This window comes from Chlorocebus sabaeus, chromosome 26 (assembly GCF_047675955.1).
Source record: "Chlorocebus sabaeus isolate Y175 chromosome 26, mChlSab1.0.hap1, whole genome shotgun sequence".
Classification (NCBI taxonomy): Eukaryota; Metazoa; Chordata; class Mammalia; order Primates; family Cercopithecidae; genus Chlorocebus; species Chlorocebus sabaeus.
The window spans coordinates 27680664-27705040 of record NC_132929.1 but is presented as its reverse complement, the minus strand read 5'-3'; the positions used below and the strand labels follow the sequence as shown (position 1 = coordinate 27705040).

The 24377-nt window shown below is 43.5% G+C and overlaps 1 protein-coding gene across 3 annotated transcripts in view; it reads right to left on the bottom strand.

The window, feature by feature from the left end:
* Positions 1-17835: 17835 nt before the first annotated feature.
* The window catches only part of MAPK6 (mitogen-activated protein kinase 6), a 47032-nt gene continuing 40490 nt past the window's right edge, over positions 17836-24377 (bottom strand). For all 3 annotated transcript variants that reach the window (XM_038009987.2, XM_008016588.3, XM_038009988.2), the window contains exons 5-6: positions 22823-23024; positions 17836-20190 (exon numbers count right to left, since the gene is read on the bottom strand). In XM_038009987.2, coding sequence (XP_037865915.1) covers positions 19092-20190; positions 22823-23024 — 1301 coding nt within the window. In that variant the 3' untranslated portion in view covers positions 17836-19091. The remainder of the gene's footprint in view (positions 20191-22822; positions 23025-24377) is intronic.

Genomic DNA, 24377 nt, shown 5'->3' with positions numbered 1-24377 from the left:
GAGTGGCTGGGATTACAGGCATGTACCACCATGCCTGGATAATCTTTTGTATTTTTAGTAGAGGCAGGGTTTCTCATGTTGGTCAGGCTGGTCTCGAACTCCCAGCCTCAGGTGATTCACCCGCCTTGGCCTCCCAAAGTGCTGGGATTATATGCCTGAGCCACCGTGCTCAGCCAGAGATTCATTTTTAATAAGGCTCTAGGCAGACTGATTTTTTTTTGTTTTGTTTTCTGTTACTTGCAGCCAAATATTCTCCTAACATACATGTTTGCTGGCAGTAGGTGCTTGACCAATGTTTGGCTGAATTCAATGTTTATTTCGGGATGAGAGCTTTGAGCTCATGGATGTCATGTCTGCAATCATGTCATCTCTGAGTGGGGAAAAACTGAGAAGAAAAAAAGAGCGTGCCCAGGTCTCTCTTGGTGTCTTCAGAATATCAGTAGAAAGGGATTAGGAAAACCAAGAAGAACTTTTCTTCAAGGGAAGCAAATGAAGATACCAGAGGAGCTTGGGGAGAACAAGAAAATAATCAGCGTCATGGCAACAAAAGAGCACCTGAAACCTCACCACACTCAATGCCACATTTTCTCTTTACAAGCTCAGAGTTTTATAGTATTTGGACAACAAGGGGAGGCATCTGTTAAAACAGCAGGAGAGAAAAAGACCCAAGAGGCCTGGCAGAGGTTTTCTGTAAAGCACAGTTGTATCCATGTGTGCCACTTCCTTGTTCTATATGTTGAACCAAAATAATAATCACCCTGTAATCTGTGCTCCCGAGGTAGATCATCCTGGAATGAATGTTTTAACAGGGAGCAAAAAAATGAATGCATAAAAAAATAAAGCTTATTTTATTCTAAAAACCAAACATTGAAGCTTTCCAGAAACAAATACAGTTCAGCATGATTGTAATTACATGTTTCCATTGCCCCAAAAAATCAAGCAGCTAGAGCAAGAGTAAATTTGATTTAAAAGATATGTATTTAGCAGCAATTGCACATTCAGAACAGGCCCCATCTGGCTAAGAAGTTGGTTTCCTACTGAAAAATCAGGTCAGATAAAGAGAGATGAGGGCCATCACCCACCCACAGGATGGTGTCATTCGTGTACCTTTAGAAACTGGAGTTTCCCCCAGTGGAGACAGACCAGCTATTCAAGGGGAGAAGGCCATTTCTCAGAATCAGTTGTTAGGGCTGGGCGCAGTGGCTCATGCCTGTAATCCCAGCACTTTGGGAGGCTGAGGTGGGCGGATCACCTGAGGTCAGGAGTTCAAGACCAGCCTGGCCAACATGGTAAAACACCGTCTCTACTAAAATACAAAAAGTAGCTGGGCACGATGGCGGGTGTCTGTAATTCCAGCTACTCAGCTACTCAGGAGGCTAAGGTGGGAGAATTGCTTGAACCCAGGAGGCGGAGGTTGCAGTGAGCAGGGATTGTGCCACTGCACTCCAGCTTGGGCGACACAGTGAGATTCCATCTCAAAAAAAAAAAAAAAATCAGTTGTCAGGAGGGAGAAGTTGGGTATTCTGTGGTTTGACAGCTCTCACAAGTGCCGTCTTTACCACAGCTATTTATACTTTTAAAGCTGCTTTCCAGTAACTGAGCAAACCCTCAAGGTAGGCAGGTGTCCTGGGAGGTCCGCAATTACCAAGACCCTTCTGCCGAGGCTCACAGCTGGCTCCACCAGGAGGTGGGAGGTGTGGTGGGCTGGATTTGTAAAAGGGGCCAAAGGTAGTAAAAAGCAATGTAGCGAGTGAGGGAGGGAGTACCCCATAGGCTAAATGCAACCTGGTTACCTGGCACAGTCTGGGCCACAGCCTGGAACATGCCAGGCATCTGTGCTGCCTGACGAGGGGCTCAGACACAGCCCTGCCCTCCCAGCACAACGTGCTGCTGGGAGTTGCAGAGATGAGCAGCAGCTCTCAAACAAATTCGAAGTAACTCTGGCTCTCTCTTCGTGTGGGGTAGGTAACGCACCCTAGGCTGTTGCTTGTAGTGAGGTAGAGCGCTAAGCGGTCCCCAGGAGCCCTGGATAGGCAGCGACAGGAAGGCTGCCTTTGCCTCTAGACTCACAGCGTTGGTGTTCTGGGAACCCAGCATGCTTGGTTTGCTGCTTTTCTGCTCCTATAGGAGGGAACAATGGAGCACAGAGGCACGTGGACATCTCAAGATTGCCGGTGTGTTTCCTTCTTTGAGCAGAATTTAAATTCTCTCTCAACCTGAACTCTTCATCTGTTGAAGCCAGAGACTCCGATTACTTATTCATTTATATCTTTGTACAATTGGGTGCCTGTAATTTTTTTTTTTTTTTTACAACTCAGGTTTTTTGTTTTGTTTTTGTTTGGGTTTTTTGTTTGTTTGTTTGTTTGTTTGTTTTGAGACGGAGTTTTGCTCTTGTTGCCCAGGCTGGAGTGCAATAGCGCGATCTCGGCTCACTCCAACATCCGCCTCCCAGGTTCAAGTGATTCTCCTGCCTCAGCCTCCCGAGTAGCTGGGATTACAGGCATGCGCCACCACGCCCAGCTAATTTTGTATTTTTATTACAGATGGGGTTTCTTCATGTTGGTTAGGCTGGTCTCGAACTCCCGACCTCAGGTGATCCGCCTGCCTCAGCCTCCCAAAGCGCTGGAATTACAGGCATGAGCCACTGTGCCCTGCCAACTCAGTCTTCTTTATACCCAAATTGTTTAAATTCGCAGCCTACATAACATATCTTTAAAACATATTTAAAGTACAGGCGTGGGGCAGTGACTCATGCCTGTAATCCCAGCACTTTGGGAGGCCAAGGTGGGTGGATCACTTGAGGTCAGGAGTTCGAGACCAGCCTGGGCAACATGGCAAAATCCCGTCTCTACTAAAAATACAAAAAGTAGCCAGGCGTGGTGGTGGATGCCTCTAATCCCAGCTACTCTGGAGGCTGAGGCAGGAGAATTGCTTGAACCCGGCAGGCAGAGGTTGCAGTGAGCCAGGTCACACCACTGCACTCCAGCCTGGGTGACAGGGCAAGACTCTGTCTAAATTAAAATACATGTGTATGTATATATATTTAAATATTTATAATAGGCTGTATAAATGACTCAATACTTCATATAGCCATCTAAGATTACCATTATGATTCTTTTTTTTTTTTTCTTTTTTTTTTTTTGAGACGGAGTCTCGCTCTGTCGCCCAGCCTGGAGTGCAGTGGCCGGATCTCAGCTCACTGCAAGCTCCGCCTCCCGGGTTCACGCCATTCTCCGGCCTCAGCCTCCCGAGTAGCTGGGACTACAGGCGCCCGCCACCTCGCCCGGCTAGTTTTTTTTTGTATTTCTTAATAGAGACGGGGTTTCACCGTGTTAGCCAGGATAGTCTCGATCTCCTGACCTCGTGATCCGCCCGTCTCGGCCTCCCAAAGTGCTGGGATTACAGGCTTGAGCCACCGCGCCCGGCCGATTACCATTATGATTCTACACCTCTGCTGCAGGGAACGGAAATTGGTACAGTCACTTTTTCTTTTAATATTTCTAGACTTTTATCATGAACAATTAAAAAAATGCAAACTTAGAGAAAATAACATAGTGACTCCCTCGCATACCCATCACCCAGCTTAAATCATCATCAACTTATGGCCAGTCTTGTTACATCCCTACCCACACTCATTCCCCATCTCTTCCTATGTGCGAAGCTCAGCCTCTCCAGGCAAGCGCCTGAGTTCTCTGACATGGGCACAGTGGTCTTCAGTGCGTTCCTTGCTTTTTGGTATGACAGGATGTTCCAGATTCATCCTGTACCTTTGCTGCCCCAGGCTAGAATCAGCTGTTTTCTTTCAATGGAGAATGTACTTACAGGCCATAATCTGGGTTCTTGGGGTGCTATTGTTCCTAGGGCGGTCACTGTCCCTAGGTTACGATGCCCACTTTGGAGTTCTTCTCAGGGTCTGTTAGACACTTGGACTCACATGACTACAACAGGACATGCTTGGCATTGACTGTTTATTTATTTATTTATTTTGAGATGGAGTTTCATTCTTGTTGCCCAGGCTGGAGTGCAATGGTGCAATCTCGGCTCACTGCAACCTCCACCTCCCAGATTTGAGCGATTCTCCCGCCTCAGCCTCCTGAGGAGCTGGGATTACAAGAGTCTGCCACCACGCCCAGCTGATTTTTTGTATTTTTAGTAGAGACAGGGTTTCACCATGTTGGCCAGGCTGGTCTTGAACTCCTGATCTCAGATGATCCACCCACCTCAGCCTCCCAAAATTCTGGGATTATAGGCATGAACCACTGCACCCGGTCTAACTTAATTTAGAATAAGGATACAAAGGCATGAAACAGCACGCCAGCTGCGTGATGGCAGGTGTCTCTCTACCTCCTTTTCCCCAAGTAGGGTTGCCAGATAAAATAAAGGATACCCAGTTAAACTGAAATGTCACGTAAAAAGCAAGTTAAAGCCTTATTCCAATGAGAAACTCGTATTTCTAGTAAGAGCCTCATGGGAATAGCTTCCTTGTCTCCTCAAGGGGCATGCCCAGCTCTAAGAGTCAAGATTCAGAACTCCAGAGCCACAGGTTCCCACCAGGTAATCATTCGCGGCCCTCGCTGTCCAGATGAAGTGGATTGTTCTTACTACGAGCATTGTTGCCTGGTAACACAGCCGACATTCCACCTTTATCAGGTTTCCAGGAGAACAGAGCTAGAAAGAAAATGCCAAGAGAATGAGAAATGAAGTTTTAAGATCAATTATTAGATGGATTTTTTTTTTTTAATGAGAAGTGAGGATTTTTTTTTTTTTTTTTTTTTTTTTTTTTTTTGCCCTCTACATATATAGGCCTTTTTACTGGTCAGAGCTAGGAATGTAGAGAGATAGTTAGTAGGTAGGTAGATAAATGATGGATGTTGAGATTAATAATATGCAAAATTATAATCAGCCTAGATGACCTACAAGAGGGGAATGGTAAAATCATGATGTAACCAAAGGGTGGAATATTATATACTCTTGTTGATTACATAGGTTTACAAATAATTTTTAAAGATGAAAAATAGCAGATTCATATAATCTTAAGTCATCTTCTCACAAAGGTTTATTTAGTACCTACTATGTGCTTCGAGCTGTTCTAGGCATTTGGGGTGCATCACTGAACAAAACTGACAAGGATTCTGCCCCCTTGGTGCTTATATTGAGGTGCGATGGAGAGACGCAAAGTAAACATGATACATGAGGAAACTGTTTAGAGGGGAAAGGTGGTAAATGTTGAAGAAAACAAAAGTAGAGCAGGATAGGGAAGCTGGGGTGCCAAGGGGAGGGAGGGCAGGCTTCAGGCTGAGCAGGGCAGGGGGTGTTCAAGGCCAGAGGGCTCAGCTACAGTCTGGAGGAGGCATGGCCTCAGCTGCCAAATTTATATTTTAACTTCTATGTTATGTATACCCATATGTAGATTCTTTACATATTTCATATCTTTTCATAGAAAAGGGACTAGATAAAACACCAGAATGTCAACAGTGGCTATCTGTGGAAGGTAGGATTGTGGTAAATTTTTTTAATGGAATCTTTTTTATAATTTGCCTCAGTTGCTAAATTTTATGACAGGAGTAGGCACAGTTTTATTATCAGTAATAAAGCACATGCATTATTACATGTTTTTAAAAGCAGAGCGAATCTACTCTCTAATCTTAGGAAGGGTTTTCTGCCGGGGCAACGTGTGGTTTGCAGGCGAGGAGCAGCGCTTGACCTATTTGAGGAGAAGGTGTTCTTCCACAAGGGGGCGCCTGGCTTTAGGGCAAGGAGGCGGCTGAGCCCTGAGTTTGGGAGTGGGGTTTTAGGGGAGGAGCGTGCCATGGGTGCATCTTGCGTGTAACTCCACCAGTGCGCCTAAGAACCACACTCAAACTGGTTTGAAAGCTTTTGGCCCTCTAATGCCTGCCTCTTTGGTCGCTGATAACGTGCAAGTCGATATTCCCTGAATTCAGTCGGTAGAGTGTAGGAGGTTTGCACTCCGCAAATGCAAGGAGGAAGAGGGTTCTCCTCGCCCTTGCGGGGAGTTCCCATCTAACCACAGAGACCAGACTCAGGGTTACCCACGTACGATGCAAAGACCTGTGGGGCGAGGGAAGACCCCAGGGAGACCAATACATGCGGAAGCAAATGCGAGTGGGTGAGAGGTCCTCAGATGTTTGGAAGATGAGTGCATGCAGAAGGAAGGGACCTGGGGCAGGAGAGCAGGTAGAGGTGGAGAGATGCCAAGGCCGGTTGTGTGGGGAGACATAGACAGTGCTGGGAAAAGCAATCAACCTGATAACACTTGGGATTTTTCAACCTAATGACCCCAAGGACTAAATTGCCAGGAATTGCACTCCTGGCCCAGGTCTCTCAGCAAACCTGACCTACGTGAACTCGAAGAGAAGTCTGTGACTCACAGCCAGTTTGGCTTGCAAGTTTTCTGGTCTGAGGGAAGCTGGATGCTCCCCCCACCTCTACTACCAAGGCTTGCTTCACTGCATGCCTGGGAAAACCGGGGGACAGGCCCTGGCCGGAGGACTGCAAAACAAAGCTGGATAAGACATACCCCCAGGGCAAAATGTACCTTGTACCCACACAAGGTACTATGGGAAGAGAGAAGAGAACCACCCAACCCAATCTGAGAGGTCAGGGAGGGCTTGCTGGGGGACATGGCACTTGAGCTAGTCAGGAAGGACATTTGAGAGTTTGAGAGAGGAAAGGGTTCCATGAAGAGGGGACAGTACGGGAGCAAGAGAGAATGGGCCATCTATCCATGCAAGTAGCTCAATATGTCTGGAGCCTGGGGTGAGTGTGTGAAAGTGATAAGCGATGATGCCGGGCCGGGTGCGGTGGCTCACACCTGTAATCCCAGCACTTTGGGAGGCTGAGGCAGGTGGATCACGAGGTCAGGAGATTGAGACCATCCTGGCTAACACAGTGAAACCCCGTCTCTACTAAAAATACAAAAAATTAGCCGGGCATGGTGGTGGGCGCCTGTAGTCCCAGCTATTCGGGAGGCTGAGGCAGGAGAATGACATGAACCCAGGAGGCAGAGATGGCAGTGGGCTGAGATAGCGCCACTGCCCTCCAGCCTGGGAGACAAAGCGAGACTCCGTCACCAAAAAAAAAAAAAGAGAGAGAGATGATGCTGGAACAAAGGGTACTCTATCTGAAGGGCACTGGGGAGTCTTAAAGGATGTTAAATAGTGGAGTTACCTGATCATGGACATGGAAGTTTGCTAAATTCACCAGTGATCTTTCTGTTGCCAAGTCCATTGTGTACCTTTTAATCGGCCTCGTATGTGAATTCTCTCAGCAGCATTTGATCCTGCTGGCCTCCCCCTCCAAGCTGAAGCGCTTTTGTCTCTTGACTTCTGAGTCCCCCTGTTCTCCTGATTTTCTGTCTACCTCTTTCATCACTTCATCTCGGCTTCCCTTGCTGGCTGTGCCTCCTATCTCTGGCCTCTGACTGTTAGTGTCCTACAGGGATCAGTCCTGGTTCCTTCTCACCATTCACTCTTGTTCTCAACCACCTCCTTTCTTCCCATGGCTTCACATGCATCTTATATGTGATCGTATCAGGGGAAGGGGAATACAGAATCAAGCAAGAGGCCCTGTCTCCTGGGTGTCACGGCTGAGTGAGACATGTTCAGACTGAATCGTGAGCAGTTGTGGGATGAGTCAGGATGAGTTGTTCAGGGATAAGCAGAAACACGCTTAGAGGCTGACAAGTTGCTGATTAGTACAGTTGGTGCCATGGATCTGAAGGAAAGCAGCATCCAGGACTTGCTGTTCCCAAGGGGAGAGGGGAGGGGTGGACATTTGTAATATGCATTAAAAAGCCAAGTCCAAGGTCTGAGAAGAACACGAAAGCAGGGAGGGGCAGGGAAGATGGGCAGGCGTGGCAGAGTAAGCGGACTCCAAAGTCCAGAGAGACACCAGAGGCAGGGACCCAGGATCACTGGATCCAGGAGGTAGATTGAGGAATGACTGCTAGTAGGGACAGGGTTTCTTTTAGGGGACATGAAAGTTTTCTGAGATCAGAGTGTGGTGATGGTTGCACAACCTTGTTAATATAGTAAAAAGCATGTCACTGTACACTTTCTTATGGGCGAATTGTATGGTATATGCATTATATCAAAATGAAGCTACTAAATAAATTTGAGGTGGGCCAGGCACAGTGGCTCACACCTGTAATCCTAGCACTTTGGGAGGCCAAGGTGGGTGGATCACTTGAGGCCAGGAGTTTGAGACCAGGCTGGCCAACATGGTGAAACCCCATCTCTACCAAAAATATAAAAATTAACCGGGTGTGGTGGCACATGCCTGCAATCCCAGCTACTTGGAAGGCTGAGGCAGAAGAATCACTTGAATCTGGGAGGCAGAGGTTGCCGTGAGCCAAGATCGTGGTACTGCACTCCAGCCTGGGTGACAGAGCGAGACTCTGTCTCAAAAATGAATAAATAAATCTGAAGTGGATTACAGATATAAATCTAAAACATTAAATATAGAAGGCAAGTTCAATAATTTTGGTATGGGGAAGGGCATCCCAAGTGTGATACCAAATCTAGGCTATATAAAAGACAATATTAACAGATTGAGCTACATTGAAACAAACAAAAAATCTATGTGAAAGACACAAGAAAAAATATATGTCAGGGACTTTCGCAACCTGCGTGACATATTTAGAGAGTGTTCTTTAAAATCATTATGAGGCCGGGCGTGGTGGTTCAGCCTGTAATCCCAGCGCTTTGGGAGGTCGAGGTGGGCAGATCAAAAAGTCAGAAGTTCGAGACAAGCCTGGCCCACCAGCATGGTGAAACCCTGTCTCTACTAAAACTACAAAAATTAGCCGGGTGTGGTGGTGTGTGCCTGTAATCACAGCTACTTGGGAGACTGAGGCAGGAGAATCGCTTGAACCCAGGAGGCAGAGATTGCAGAGAGCCAAGATCACACCACTGCACTCCAGCCTTGGGCGACAGAGCAAGACTCCATCTGGGAAAAAAAAAAATTGTGAAAAAGGTGAACTCCCTGATAATATGCAGCGCTGGCCAGAGTGAGGAAAAGTGGGTGCTTGGGTTGGAGAAACAGACTGTTTGTGGATATAAATGGGTACAGCCATTTAGGGGGCAATTTGGTATCCAGGAGTGAAATGCACGACATTTCCAATGGGTATGACACAGCCTAGGTCAGAAGCACCAGCTGAAAATAACCCATCTGCTGCACTGGGCAGACAGGCTCAAAGCCTGTGGGAGATCCACTGAAATGTTCAGTGTAAACCAATGTTCCAGAGTTTCTGCTTCTAAAAGCGTATCCTCAGAAATGACTCAAAGACACACAAAGAATGTTTATTACAGTGTTGCTTGTGATAGTAAACAATGTCCATTCATAGGAAATTGGTTCTACAAATGATGATGCATCCTCATAATTACATAATCTGCGGGCATTAGGAACAACAAAGTCAATTACTACCAACATAGAAAGATGCTTGAAATGTATTGTGAGAAAAGAAAGTTGCAGAACCGTATGCGAAATAACCCAATTATAAGTACATATATATTTGTATATACATTTGAAAAATTCTGGATAAATGTATAATAATGTCGGTTACCTGTGGAGATAGGGATATTTGGAGGGGAGAGAATATAGAGAGAGCGAAAACAGAAAATTACTTTTATGCATCTTTGAATTATTTTTACCTTTGTAAGTATGAAAAAATAAAGCAATTAGCCTGGAGGGAGTGAGGGGAAGAGGAAAGACCCAAAATATTAATAGTAATTAACAGTGATCATACCCAGGTAATGGGATTCCGAGGAATTTTTCCCACTTCCTTACCTGCATTTTCTAATTTTTCAACAATGAACTTCTATTTCTTTTTTTTTTTTTTAAAGACAGAATTTTGCTCTTGTTGCCCAGATTGGAATGCAGCGGCATGATCTCAGCTCACTGCAACCTCCACCTCCCAGGTTCACACAATTCTCCTGCCTCAGCCTCCTGAGTAGCTGGAATTACAGGCACCCACCACCATGCTTGGCTAATTTTTATATTTTTAGTAGAGACAGGGGTTTGCCATGTTGTCCAGGCTGGTCTCGAACTCCTGACCTCAGGTGATCTGCCTGCCTCAACCTCCCAAAGTAGTGGAATTACAGGCATGAGCGACCATGCCTGGCCTACTTTCTTAAAAGTTAGAAATAAAACAATGTCCTCATGCTTTTCTGCTCAGCAGCTGGACAGGTAAGGAAAGACCTGGTGATGCAGGGGTGCAGGAGACAGATTCTAAACAGTGAAGCCATTTAGAAGATAGTGCTAAGGGAGTTGGTGATGGAAACATTTATAAAAATGAAACATCCTAAGTCACATGTTATCATGTAAGTGTCCTTGTAAGTCCTCTGAGACATCATAATTTCAAACTTTAAAGTATATTTTGTGAAACATGGACTTGAACCTCTATAGTTCTTTTATGCTAATTGATCATTATGAACAATAGAACTCAAATGACGTCTGAATGCGGATGGTACATAAATTAACATTTGTTAGAAGTCTTAGAACTCCTTTGTCTTTTCTCCTGTTGAGCATGGGAAGGTAGCTAAATCAATGACTCAGGCAGGTTCTTTGTCTTAAAGCAATATATACAAGAATTTTGATTCCAACATTCTCTTTTTTGAAAAAATCCTTTAATAAGCTCTGCAAAGTGTGTATGTGTGTGCATGTGTGACATGCACACACATATATGTATAAAATAGGAACACTGTGTCAGGATGAATATGATTACCTGGCATGTATGGTGGGGTTTTCTGATAGTGAGGGAAGTAGGCCGGTCATGGTGGCTCACGCCTGTAATCTTAGCACTTTGGAAGTCCGAGGTGGGTGGATCACCTGAGGTCAGGAGTTCGAGACCAACCTGACCAACATGGCGAAACTCTGTCTCTATTAAAAACACAAAAATTAGCCAGACATGGTGGGCACCTGTGGTCCCAGCTACTTAGGAGGCTGAGGTGGCAGGATGAATTGAGCCTAGGAGGCGGAGGTTGCAAAGAGCCAAGATTGCGCCACTGCATTCCAGCCTGGGCAACAAAGTGAGACTCTGTCTCAAAAAAAAAAAAATAGATTCAGCACATCTTTGAGGGTTTATGATGTGTAGATCTTGTTCCAGGTGTTGAGGTTCATCAGTGAACAACTCTGACAAAGATTCTTACCCTCATGGAGCTTACATTCTAGAAGATAATAAACCATAAACAGAATCCAGTTGGTAAATCATAAATTACCCAACTGTTATGTATAAAGAAATTAAGTAGTGCCAGGCACAGTGGCTCACATCTGTAATCCCAGCAGTTGGAAGAGTGCTTAAGGTTAGGAGTTTGAGACCAGCCCGAGCAACATAGCGAGACCCTGACTCTACAAAAAAAAAAAAGACACCTTTTTAAAAAGATTACCGGGGTGTGGTGGCACACACCTGTAAATCCCCACACTTTGGGAGGCCGAGGTGGGTGGATCACTTGAGGTCAGGAGTTTGATACTAGCCTGGCCAACATGGCGAAACCCTGTCTCTACTAAAAATACAAAAATTAGCCAGGCGTGGTGGCACGACCCTGTAATCCCAGCTACTTGGGAGGCTGAGGCAGGAGAATCGCTTAAACCCAGGAGGCGGAAGTTGCAGTGATCTGAGATGGTTCCATTGCACTCCAGCCTGGGTGACAGTCAGACTCTGTCTCAAAAAAAAAAAAAAAAAAAGACAAGCTGGTGACATCAATGCCTGGAGGACCCAGTGGGTCTGGTTGGAGAAGCAGTGCCCTACAGAAATAATATGTCTGACAGCTGACTATAAAAAAATAAACAGGAAGAGATAGCTTATTGCCATGTGTTGCAGGTACATTTGGGGACGGCCAGCTAAAAATGATTTTCCTACCTGCCTTCCACTCCCAATCAAGAAGGGTTGACTCCCAATAGCAGCAGCAATCCCTCAACATAGCCCTGCCAACTGGCCATAGCTAAGTAGGGGGAGGGCCAATATGATTTGCTTTCAGAGAAACCTTGAATTGGGAGAGAGAAATAGGCAGAGGGATGGACAGACAGAAGAACTCTTTATAGCTGGAGGGTTACATTTGAAGTTGAAGCTGTAAGTAACCGGATTCTACCCACTGTTGGGATCAGAAGCCCAGCTGGTTGATAAAGAATAGAGCAGAGATGAGATGCAGAGTCCTGCCTGGCCTACTGGTGCTCCCCCTCCCCAGGCCTGGTTCCGGTTCTTCCTGAGATCCAGTTCTTGGGCTCCACAAATCACCCTTGAATCCTGATAAATTTACTGTTTTTGCAAAGGCTACTGTGAGGTGGTTTCTGTTGCCACAGATCCTGAGTTAGATGTAGAATCTAGGCCTGGCTCGGCTGCCAGGGTTACGAACAGCAAGAGCACAGAGACAGTTGAAAACCAAACTGCACTGCGTTGTCTTAACTGGGTCAGGAGCGTGTTGTGCAATCCTAACAGGTACAGTCATCCCAGCCAGGAGAGCAGGGAAGCAGCTGAGCAGCTGACTCAGGAGCAATACAATGGTTCACCTAAACGGCACCTACACTTGACAATGCAATTAAGGATAATAAACCAGCCCAACCAGTCTTACGTATTCCGAGAATTTCTAACTGTTCTCGGATTGCAACTTGGAGCTTGCTGGTTCAGGAGAGTCACATCTAAGGAATCCCAAAGTTAGATACCCCTTTGCAAATTGCACAAAGTTGGAGAACTACGAATACTATAACCCCAGAATGAATAAGCAAACCCCAGCCCTATCAGTAGAGCTTCGCTGTTCCAGAGCACCATCAATCCAGAGGGAATTTACAAACGAGGCAACCAGCATTAGTTTCCTTCATGCCTTCATTCAGTAAACACGGTGTGCTCACCATGTCCCACGCCCTGCGTAAGGGCTGGGGATAGAGCCAAAGTCCCTGCTTCAAGGCGCTTATATTCTAACGCAGGAATACAATCTGTAAATAAAGATATACCATGTCAGTGGTTATGTGCTCGAAGGCAAAATCAAGCGGGTCAGGGGCATATGACTGATGGGATGCATGCTATTTCATATATACATTGGTCAGGCACAGCCTCTGTGATAAAGTGACATTTGAGCAAAACTTCTAATGAGGGAAGGAGGGAGTGAGTGATGCAGCTCTCTGGGCCAAGAGCTTTCAAGGTAGTGAGAAGAGCATATCAGAAAGCCTGAGATGGGAGCAACTGTGGCCCAGTGCTGTTGGACCCATGCGAGCACAGGAGGGAGGAGTGGAGAGGTGCCTGTGAGCCTCGGTAAAGACACTGGTAGTTACCCTCAGGAGGGGAGTCATTCAAATTTTGAGAAACTAGAGGAGTGATGTGGTTTGACTTAGGCCTTACAAGGATCACTCCGCTGTACTGACCGTAAACTGCATGGTAGCCAATTAGGAGGCTATAGGCATGGTCCAGCAGCCTGGGAGGGTGGACTGGATCACAGGGCAGCAATGGAGATGGTGAAAAGGCGTCAGATTCTGGATACGGCCATGGGATTCATCGATGGATTGGATGTGAGTTTTCAGAGAAAGGAGTGTAAAGTGACTCCAAGGCTTTTGGCTTCTAAATGAAGATGCTTTTTCTAGGGGGTGGGGTGGGGGAAGCAATTGAAGACTAGTGGGCTCAGTCTAGTCTTCTGGAGTCTGAGAGCTGCTTCACTGAATTCGTTTGTGTAAGGGTTTGGCTGGTGAGAAAGGACCAGAAGCTGGAGCCAAAAGTGGGATCGAGCTGGTGGGTACTATGGCTAGAGCGAGAAGCCATCTGTAGGTCAAGGCCAGAAGTTTAGATTGATAGGAGAATGCAATACTGAAGGCAGTGTCAAGGTCAGAATCCAGTGTTCGGTACAATTTGGGTGGCAGTGGGCAGTAATTCAAACAGGACAAGCGCAGTGGTGATTTATTAAGTACTAGGCATTGGCCAGGCGCAGTGGCTCACGTGAGCCTGTAATCCCAGCACTTTGGGAGGCCGAGGCGGGCAGATCACAAGGTCAGGAGATGGAGACCATCCTGTGAATGGTGAAACCCTGTCTCTACTAAAAATACAAAAAATTAGCCAGGCGTGGTGGCGGGTGCCTATAGTCCCAGTTACTCGGGAGGCTGAGGCAGGAGAATGGCATGAACCCGGGGGCTGGAGCTTGCAGTGAGCCAAGATCACACCACTGCACTCCAGCCTGGGCGACAGAGCGAGACTCCATCTCAAAAAGAAAAATAAATTAAAAAAGTACCAGGCATCATGCTAAAAAGCCTGTGTGTACAGTATCTCATTGAATTCTTACAACTCTACGAATTAGGTATCATTAGCTCTACTTGACAAATGAGGAAAATCAAAAGGTTGAATAACCTCTCCAAGGCCACAAGGCTTGTAAGCAGAAGAACAGTTTTAAGCTTTGATTGGATCTGACTCTGCAGCATGTGTGCTTAAACACTATGCAATGCTGCAAGGTTCAATGTACCAGCTGGCAGCTGAGGTTGCCTCAGAGGTTCAAGTCAGGAGGGTGTGGGATTGGTAAGTCCAGGTGGAAGCAGAGTCTAAATGTACAGACATGGCTCCAAGTTTGTGGTTTACATTAGGCATGAGGAAACAGGCTTGGACTGGACTTTGAACCAGGAGACTGGGAGCAGCATCTCAAATCTGGCACCAGCGTTCCCACTCACCCAACTACAACAGCACTAAGACCTAATTAGGCAAGATGTTGCAGAGGCTGACAATTGTAATGGAAAGTCAGTATTCTGCTTAGCTAGGTTTGTGACACTACCACTGTATTATACTCAGATAAACATGTGAATCCAGTGGAATTTCTTTGTTAGACCTCTGCATTATAACTGAAACAGCGCTCTAATGTGGACGATCAAACACCCTTCCCCTTCTGTAAGATATTTGTTACATAGATGTTGGAATCTATGTTGAAAGAGCTCACAAAGATCCTTCTCTTCACCTGGCTTAATTAAGGAGACTGCCCTAGATCTACAGGAAAGAGCTTGGTGAGTTTACATTGCTCTTTCAAAGGCAAACCACCCTGGCGTTCCAATACTTTTGCCTTTTTCTCTACCTATCAACTGGTAAGGATGCACTAAACACAAAATTTCATTCTCAGGCTGCTTAAAAGGCACATTTAATGCAGCCAGTTCAATAAAGATAATACAGAAATAAAATCTATAAGCAAGCACATCCTGGCAAGAGCTAATCGCTGTGCTATGATGATGGGTTAGAATTAAATAAGACACTGTCTGGTTCAGAAGTTGTTTCAGGTCAGGCTCGAGTAATACGCATTTCTAGTTTAATAAGGAACTTAGGCTCACCAAGATCGTGACACCCAAGTGACGGACAGTCAGTGGTAAAACTGGGTCCAGAACTCAGATCTCCTGATTTCCAGTTCAATCTTCTTTCTCCTCTACTCAGAAGGTACTAGGATCTGAATGATAAACAATGCTCACATGGAGAGGCATCAAGTAAAACTGCAATTGACTAATACGCCATACATGATGGACCTACTTAGGGTAGAGTCTCTGTTGGCTTTTAACTCAATAGTAAGCAGGTACTGAAAAGGCTGGGAGCAGGTCAGCGGTTCAGACAACTGTCCACTTGCTGACTAGACCACCAACTAAATGTGCTCTATATAAAACACACCAAAGCATTGAATGGAAAACAGTACCTGCAAATAAAATGATAATTTCATAAGCAATACTATACAGGTGTCTTAACTGAGAAGCAAAGGTGATATTTGCTTGGATTTTATTTGAAAACTCTATGGATTCATTATCTACTTCTCCTTAGATAAGGCCCCTAGTATAATTACATAATTGGCTCAGCCTTTAAGATTTAAAGCCTCTGTTCCCAAGCTGCAGTGGCTGCAGCAGTAGGAAATGAGAAACAAGGCGATCTCATATTGAAGTGGCTACGTAAGGATCCCTAAGGTGTAGTCATGATTTCCAGCCATGCAGTTGTTTGGAATTAGAAATCCTGATTCCTACTGTAAACTGAACATTGCAAAGCTGGTGGGATTAATTCAGTGGAAGAAACTTGGTTTCTTGTTTGGAGGCGTGTGGATGAATAGGAACTCTTGTGCATTGCTGGCAGGAATGTGAGTCAGTACAATCACTTTTGGACAGGGATATGGCATCTTCATAGACTTGAAGATATGTTGCAACTCTACTCCTAGGTTATCTGCCCTAAAGACACTCTTTCTTACACGTTCACAAGAATTCTCACTGCAAAGATGTTGGTAGAAGCAAAATTTTGGAAGATGTCATTTAAAAAAATATGTTGTGGCATAGCAATTAAAACTAAAGCTATCAGGCAAATGATAGAAAGAGCAGGGGTGGCCATACTCATGTCAGAAAAAAATGCTTTACAGTCAGGCACAATGGCTCACACCTGTAATTCCAGCACATTTGCTTGAGCCCAGGGTTCAAGACCAGCCTGAGTGACATGTGGAGCCCCTGTCTCTATAAACACATTTTAAAAGAACTACAAAAAAAAAAAATTTAAAAACTAGCTGGGCATGTTGGCTCATGCCTGTGGCTCCAGCTACTCAGGAGGCTGAGGCAGGATTGCTTGAGCCTGAGAAGTCAAGGTTGCAGTGAGCTATGATCATGTCACTGCACTCCAGCCTGGCCCACAGAGTTAAGACCCTGTCTCAGAGTAGAGAACCCAGAAATAAATACTCATCTATATGGTCAAATGATCTTTGACAAAGGTGCCAGCTACTCCTAGGTACTCAAGAGGCTGAGGTGGGAGGATCACTTGAGCCTAGGTTCAAGGTTCAGTGAGCTGTGATCACGCCACTGCACTTCAACCTGGGTGGCAGAGCAAGACCTTGTCTCTTTGAGTGTTTCATCTTCATTATCCTATAAAGATACTTTGATTGCAAGTGGGGACAAAGTAAATGGCACATAAAATTTTTATTGCAAATTTGACTTCACAATACTTAGTACTCAGCCTGGGTCACCCTAAAGCAAGCATATTTTATATAAGCGGTTTCAGTTTTACTTTTTTTCTTTGATGACTATGTTTTGACTTTTTAATGCCAACAAGTCAGATCATTGTGTAGATGGCCACTAAACTGCCAAGGTGACAGTAACAAATGTGGATTAAGCCCAGGAGCCAAGTTTCCCAGTAAGAAAAATCCTAGGCCTCCTTCAGGGAAGACAGCATTTGAGTCAAAGCAAATTATCCTCAAAATGAACATAGATTTGCAAAAAAATGGTTATAATGGAGGATCAGGGACCAATGTCTGCTGCCCGTTGCTTCCTTTACCTCCTGTCTGATGCTCTTATGACACTCAAAGCCTCCGCACTTGTCACCCCACCCAGATCCAACTACAAGTGTCCCATTTCCCCCCACCCCACAATCAGTTCTCATGACTGCACTTCAGAGCTTGTCCTCTTAAGGTAATCTATGTTTAAATTCATAACGTGGACAGTATTCAACCAGGAAACAAAACAAAAATATATATATATGGCTTTTAGAAGGTAGGCGGGCAGATATTAACAGAATTGGTGTTGTACAAAACAAGGATGAAAGAAAAGTGAGGATGGTTTTCTAGCTGGATAGGTACAAGGGTAAGTTCATAAGCAAAGATGTATTATGGAGCAAATACTTCTCAAGTTTTCTCTGACTGCACAGTTCAAAGATTCAACTACACATTTTACCTAACAGTTTTGAAATACTATAAAGCCTTATTCCATTCTAATGTGTGATGGTTTAAGTCAAAAGACTTCAACCTTCTCAGCCTTTCAGACTAGCAATTTATAGCCATAATTCAAAGTGATTCTGGTAGTAATTTTCATTCTAGCAGAAAATTTTCATTAATCCAAGAGTGAAACAGGAGCCGTATTTGCTGGCCATGTTTTATTTGTCCTTTTTCTTCAAACAGGATAACCGAAGATACAGACAGTATTCAATAAAATAAAATAGATGAAACAAATTCTAAGAGACTGCGATGCCACATGCTACGTTTAACCTAATTTTATTCATGCTTGCCTTGGGATGGGGAATAGATCATTCAGTAAAAACATACAGTAAAAACAAAATGTCTTATCATGTACAACTTTTAAACTACAATAATGATGTACCTTAATTACTTCCATGCACACAAGTCTAACATTCGTTTTTTTTAAAAAATAAACACAATTAAGACTTCTAGGAGCATTTTATAATAAAGTAATTCCTAATTAATTTTTCTTTGTAGATAGATCAAGCACCTCCAAAATACAAATTCCTATACACAGTGAGCACATTACTTAAAATGAACACTTAAGTAAATTAAGTACGTGGACAGCCTTAGGATAAGCTGACATTATAGATTCAGCTAGGTAGGCAACAAACCATAGTGCCAAATGGAAAAAGAGTATTTGCAAATAAATTTTAAAAACTAAGTTAATTTTTATAATTAAATACAGAAAATATACTGATTTGCTAAAATAAATAAGATGTGATGTATTAACACTTCACTATAAAGAATGCATATCAGAACATTTATAAACAGTGAATGAGTTTTATTAAGAATAGTTTACTACAATAAACGCTGGCTAAATAGAAGTGCATTTTGTGAAGCACTATGGGTGGTATATGTTTTGCCACATACTCTTGTTACCTTGAGGTAGATAACACATGTGTACCAAATTCGGCATTCATTTTCAGTTGCTGCTGGTATCATGTGTTTTAAGAAATGTGTACAGTATGAAAAACTTGAAAATACTCATGAATGAAAAATGTCTTAGGAAAAAAATAGCTATTTTCATGCAATTATGTACAGTCTCACTGTGTAAATTTCAAGGCAAGGTTTGTTTCCTGTAAAACAGATCATTGTTCTATGAGAGAATGTTCTTTACTTGTCTTAGTGCATTTCTTTTCTCCTCCTGCATTATTTTGCTCTAGTCTTTATTTTTGTGTGCAAATGACATGCCAGTTAAAATGAAAACTCTCACATGTAGAAAAAGAAAGTCTGGATTTTAAAAACCAAGGAACTCATAAAATCCTTACTAAATGACACCATCTGATTCAAGTAAAAAATGACTTAAACACTAGTAATAAAAAAAGACAAAACACATTTCATGAATACAAAGACAAATGTCTGCTGAGTGTTTTAGTTCAGATGTTTCAGAATGCTGCTGTATGTTTTATGAGGAATTTGAGGGGAAGATTTCATAGCAGAAGGTGTTAATGTGGCCTGTATAGACTTAAGTGGTGACCCAACTGGACTGTGAAACTGCGGGATGCCTATGGACTCGAGCTGCTTGTTAAAGAGGAACTCCCCACTGTTGTTCAGAAAGCCTGCCTCATGTCCTCTCTCCCCAAGCTTCCCATCCTCTACTGGCTCAGTTTCTAGCATTTCAGTATCTTCTTTCCTGCTAAAGAACTTGTCCAAGTAACTAGTGTAAGTGTTTTCCTTCTCAACTTGTTCATCCTTCCTTACCTCACAAAACTGATTGATGAAAAAACAGTCCTCCCCACCACTCACAAACTGGCTGTCCCAAGAAGATTGGTACAAGGCTTCTAATTGAGCCAGATTTGCCATTCCTTTTTCCTGTTTTTCTTGGCTTACTGACTTTGATATCAAACTTTTCAATTCTAGTTGGGACACTGAGCTATTCAAGTCATTTAATTTATCAACAACATCAGTAGGCTCATGTTGGGAACTAAGTTGAATAGTTCCTGCAATAAAGGAATCAAAATCAAATCCCTGATTCTTTTCCCTTTCTTTTCCAGCCAGTTGCTGTGATGCTTCCTCTAGTGCTATCTGGGCTTTAACCAATCCATTCCTTTCACATTTTGATTTGCCTTTCTTATCAGATTTTTCTTTGCTTTGTTCTTTCCAATTGGAAAGATCTATAATAAGCTTGGGTTCATAGTAATGGTTAACTTCACTCTCTCTCCAAACTAAGTTATCTAAATATGATGACGACCTCGTTTTGTAGTTACAAGTATGGCTACACTCCAGATCACAATATTTGTTTTCGTGATGATCTGAGTATTGCCAACAAGGCTCAGTAGAGTAACTGGTATCAAAAGCAGGATCCTCTAGATACTTTTCCCGATCTCCATCCAAATATTTTCGGGGATCAACTTGTACTTCTTCTTCATCAGTGACATCGGACAGAGCTCTTGGATCAAGCTGAACCTCATCAATATCAAAGTTGTTATGTATAGGCCAATCATGCTCTGAAAACTGACAATCATGATACCTGAAAAAAATGAATACGCTAGTGTTATTCCACGTATATGATTTCATTTTCAAATTCACCAAGTACTTTTTATGTGACAGCACTGTGCTAGGTCTATGAGGGGATAATTATAGGAGAATAAAGTCGTATGCCTGCCTTGCCTTACCAGAACTTAGTCTTGGTAGGTAAGCTCTGTTAACATATTTGGTAATTGCCAATGAAGTATGTAACTTCGTGAGGAACTGAGTCTTCCATTCTGAAATAAGACCAATTCTCATTTATTTTCAATTTGTTTTTTGTCCACCAGTTTCATGCAAACAAAAGACTTCATGGCCACAAAATGCACATCTCGAATCTCAATCAGGTACCTTACAAATGTTTACAGTAAGGGCAACCAGAAGAGGTTTGCTGGAAAACTCATCACCATGAATAGCAAAAATCTCCCTGTGTATATGTGTTACTGAATGTGCTATCCTATTACTGACATGTACAATCATTGAGGGAAAAGAAAAGAGATTAGATGACTTAGCTAGGTATAATAGAAAATGCAGGCCAGGTGCAGTGGCTCATGCCTGCAATTCTAGCACTTCAGAGGTGAGCAGACCACTTGAGGTCAGGAGTTTGAGACCAGCCTGGCCAACATGGTGAAACCCCATCTCTACTAAAAATACAAAAATTAGTTGAACATGGTGGCGGACACCTGTAGTCCCAGCTACTAGGGAGGCTGAGGCAGGAGAACTGCTTCAACTCAGGAGGTTACAGTGAACAGAGAGATGGCGCCACTGCACTCCAGCCTGGGCAATAGAGTGAGACTCCGTCTCAGAAAAGAACCATATTTAGGGGGTAGAAATAGACACATGGAGAGAAAAAATAGTTTGTAGATTTGTGTAAACATACCATACCAATACCTCAATATTTGAGGAGGAGGAAAAAAATTTCTTCTTAAAATCTTAAGATTGTCATTAGTGGTTCCCAAACCTGGCCATACATCAAAATCACCTGATGACTCTATAAGCTACCATCCTACTATGAAGCAGAATTATATCTAAACTTTCCCAGGAATGTATTTATTATTTGAGACAGAGTCTTGCTCTGTTGCCCAGGCTGGAGTGCAGCGGCGCAATCTCAGCTCACTGCAACTGCCGCCTCCCAGGTTCAAGTGATTCTCCTGCCTCAGCCTCCTGAGTAGCTGGGATTACAAGTGCCTGCCACCAAGCCTGGCTAATTTTTGTATTTTCAGTAGAGACGGGATTTCACCATGTTAGCCAGACTGGTCTCGAACTACTGACTGCAGGTAATTGGCCCACCTCGGCCTCGCAAAGTGCTGGGATTACAGGCATGAGCCACCGCGCCCAGCCAAACTTCCCTAGAAATCCAATTCTTTCACTTTATGAAACATCAAATTATACACTAATGTTTAGACTTCAAAAAGTCCCTTTTACTGAACCTCTGTTAAGTGTCCCCAAATTAATTTTGTTATTAGGAAAACAGATTCAAATACTGGCTGAGTATGGTGGCTCACGCCCATAATTTCAGCACTGTGGGAGGCCAAGGCAGGCAGATCACCTGAGGTCACAAGTTAGAGACCAGCCTGGCCAACATAAAACCCCACCTCTACTAAAAATCAGCCGGGTGCCTGTAATCCCAGCTACTCGGGAGGCTGGGGCAGGACAGTGAGCCAAGATCGCGTCACTGCGCTCCAGCCTGGGTGAGATTCCATCTCAAAAAAAAAAAAAAAAAAAAAAAAAAAAACTGCATCTAACATTAGTCGAAAAAAATATTTATCTTAAGATGTAACTACCACTGAGACACTGCAGATATTTTATTGGATATGATTGAGTTTTTTCATCTAACATCTTAAATTGTTCTGACATTCATAAAATGATACACTTCCAACCTTCACAGTTTAAGGACTTTATAATTTTATTTACTAAATATGCCTTAATGACTGAAAATGTTTCAAAGTAGCATTTAACTTTTCCCATCATGTAGCATCTAACCAGTAATTACTTTATTAAATATTTAAATTAATGGCTATTTAAGGATCATTACTAAATTTTTCTTTTTCTTTGAGATGGAGTCTCGCTCTAGGCCGGGTATGGTGGCTCAACCCTGTAATCCCAGCATTTTGGGAGGCTGAGGCAGGTGGATCACGAGGTCAGGAGATCCAGACCATCCTGGCTAACATGGTGAAACCCCATCTCTACTAAAAAAAAAAAAAAAAAAAACTAGCTGGGCATGGTGGTGGGTAGCTGTAGTCCCAGCTACTCAGGAGAATGGCGTGAACCCAGGAGACAGAGCTTGCAGTGAGCCGAGATCGCGCCACCGCATTCCAGCCTGGGTGACAGCGCAAGACTCCGTCTCAAAAAAAAAAAAAAAAGAGATGGAGTCTCGCTCTATTGCCCAGACTGGAATGCAGTGGTATGATCTCTGCAGCCTCTGCCTCCTGGGTTCCAGTGATTTTTCTGCTTCAGCCTCCCAAGTAGCTAGGACTATAGGCACCTGCCCGCCACCACACCTAATTTTTGTATTTTTACAGTACTAAATTTTTAAGACTTCTACATTGTCTTATACATAATATTAGAAAACTCACTACATACAGTCCACTGAAAGTTCAGTAAATATTAGTTTTTCTAATTTAGGATCCCTTTACCTTTCCCAGTTATAAATGTGACTGTGAGTTTCATCCATAAGCAAAATATCATCAACTTCATCTTCAATATGAAAAGGATGGCTTGAAATAGGCTCATCCATTGGAAAAGAATATATGCTCATGTAAGGATGGGAGAGCGCTTCTTCTGCTGTTAACCGATCCATGGGGCTAAATGTCAAAATTTGTTCCAGGAAATCCAGTGCTGCAGAAGAAAAGGTAAAAGTTTTTGAGAAAAGAACTGCTTACCTTTAGAAAAACAGCAAATGTTGATCTCATTTATTTAAATGACCAGCTAAGTGATTCCCTTAGCACTTCATACTACACAACAGGAAATGAGCATCTTAATTGTACTAACAGGTCCCCATCTTATAAAGGGGAAAAATGGACTACACAATTAAAAAGTTAATTTGTTGGAAATAAAACTCTGATTTTATTTAGGACTCTGGTTAACCACAAATCCAATTCTTCCAATAAAACAGGCTAGTAGGCCTTCCTTAGCTCCTCACGCAGCCTGAAAGTTGTATTTACACCAGTCACACACTTCTATGCCTTATGATACCGACCTTCAACCCTGGATCATCACCACCATCTACTCTCTGGCCACACACAACAGATGAAAACTAGCTGCAATATCCCATATCTGGCTCATTACAAATTCATACTAAACAATTTCATTGTGACCTTTGCTATCTGGCCTTCTCTTTATACTCCAGTCTTCTTTATCATTCTCAACAGATAAACCCACTTCATATTTGTCTCAATCCTTACACTTCTTCACTATGGTCACTCACACATCCTCTTATCCTTGCCTTCTAAGTGAGAAAGATAGCCTTTCTCTCTCAAGCCAACCTGTACTCTAGAAAGAACCCATTCTTTTCTTTAAAAAGAGAATTTTAAGACACAGGGTCTTTGCTCTGTTGCCCAGGCTGGAGTACAATGGCATGATCACAGCTCATTGTAGCCTTGAACTCCTGGGCTCAGGGGATCTTCCTGCCTCAGCCTCCCGAGCAGCCAGGACTACAGGAATGCTACAATGGTGCTGAAGCGTGCTAAGATAGAGAAATGTACGGTAAACCACAGAAAGGGAGGATGAAAGGTAAGTATCAAGGGAAATTAACCAGAGTAGGGCTCCTAGGAGTCTTATAGGTTCACTCAGATATACTTTAATCCTGTTTGCTTTTTTCCTTCAAAGATCACAGAGTGTGGGGTGAGAACATGTATTCTTTTTACCAAGTTGCCACTGCCTCAGAATGTGCTCTGTCCCAAAATAAAACTCCACTGTTAAGAAGAAAGTAGTATGGAGCGTATAACTGATAAATCTTTAGTCTCAGAAACTCCATCCACTCTGCGTTCACTTGCTTGCAAGCACAGTGCTGCCACATGTGACCAAGGATCTTTGCTCAATGGTTAATCCCAGTCACTGGCCAAATATTCAGTTTAGTTCAAAGATTAAAACATGGTCCCCACCCTAAGGAGGGTATGAAAAAGATTCAAATAGCATTATACAGCAAGGTTACAAATGCTTCAACAGCACCATCCTCTTGATGAGACTCAG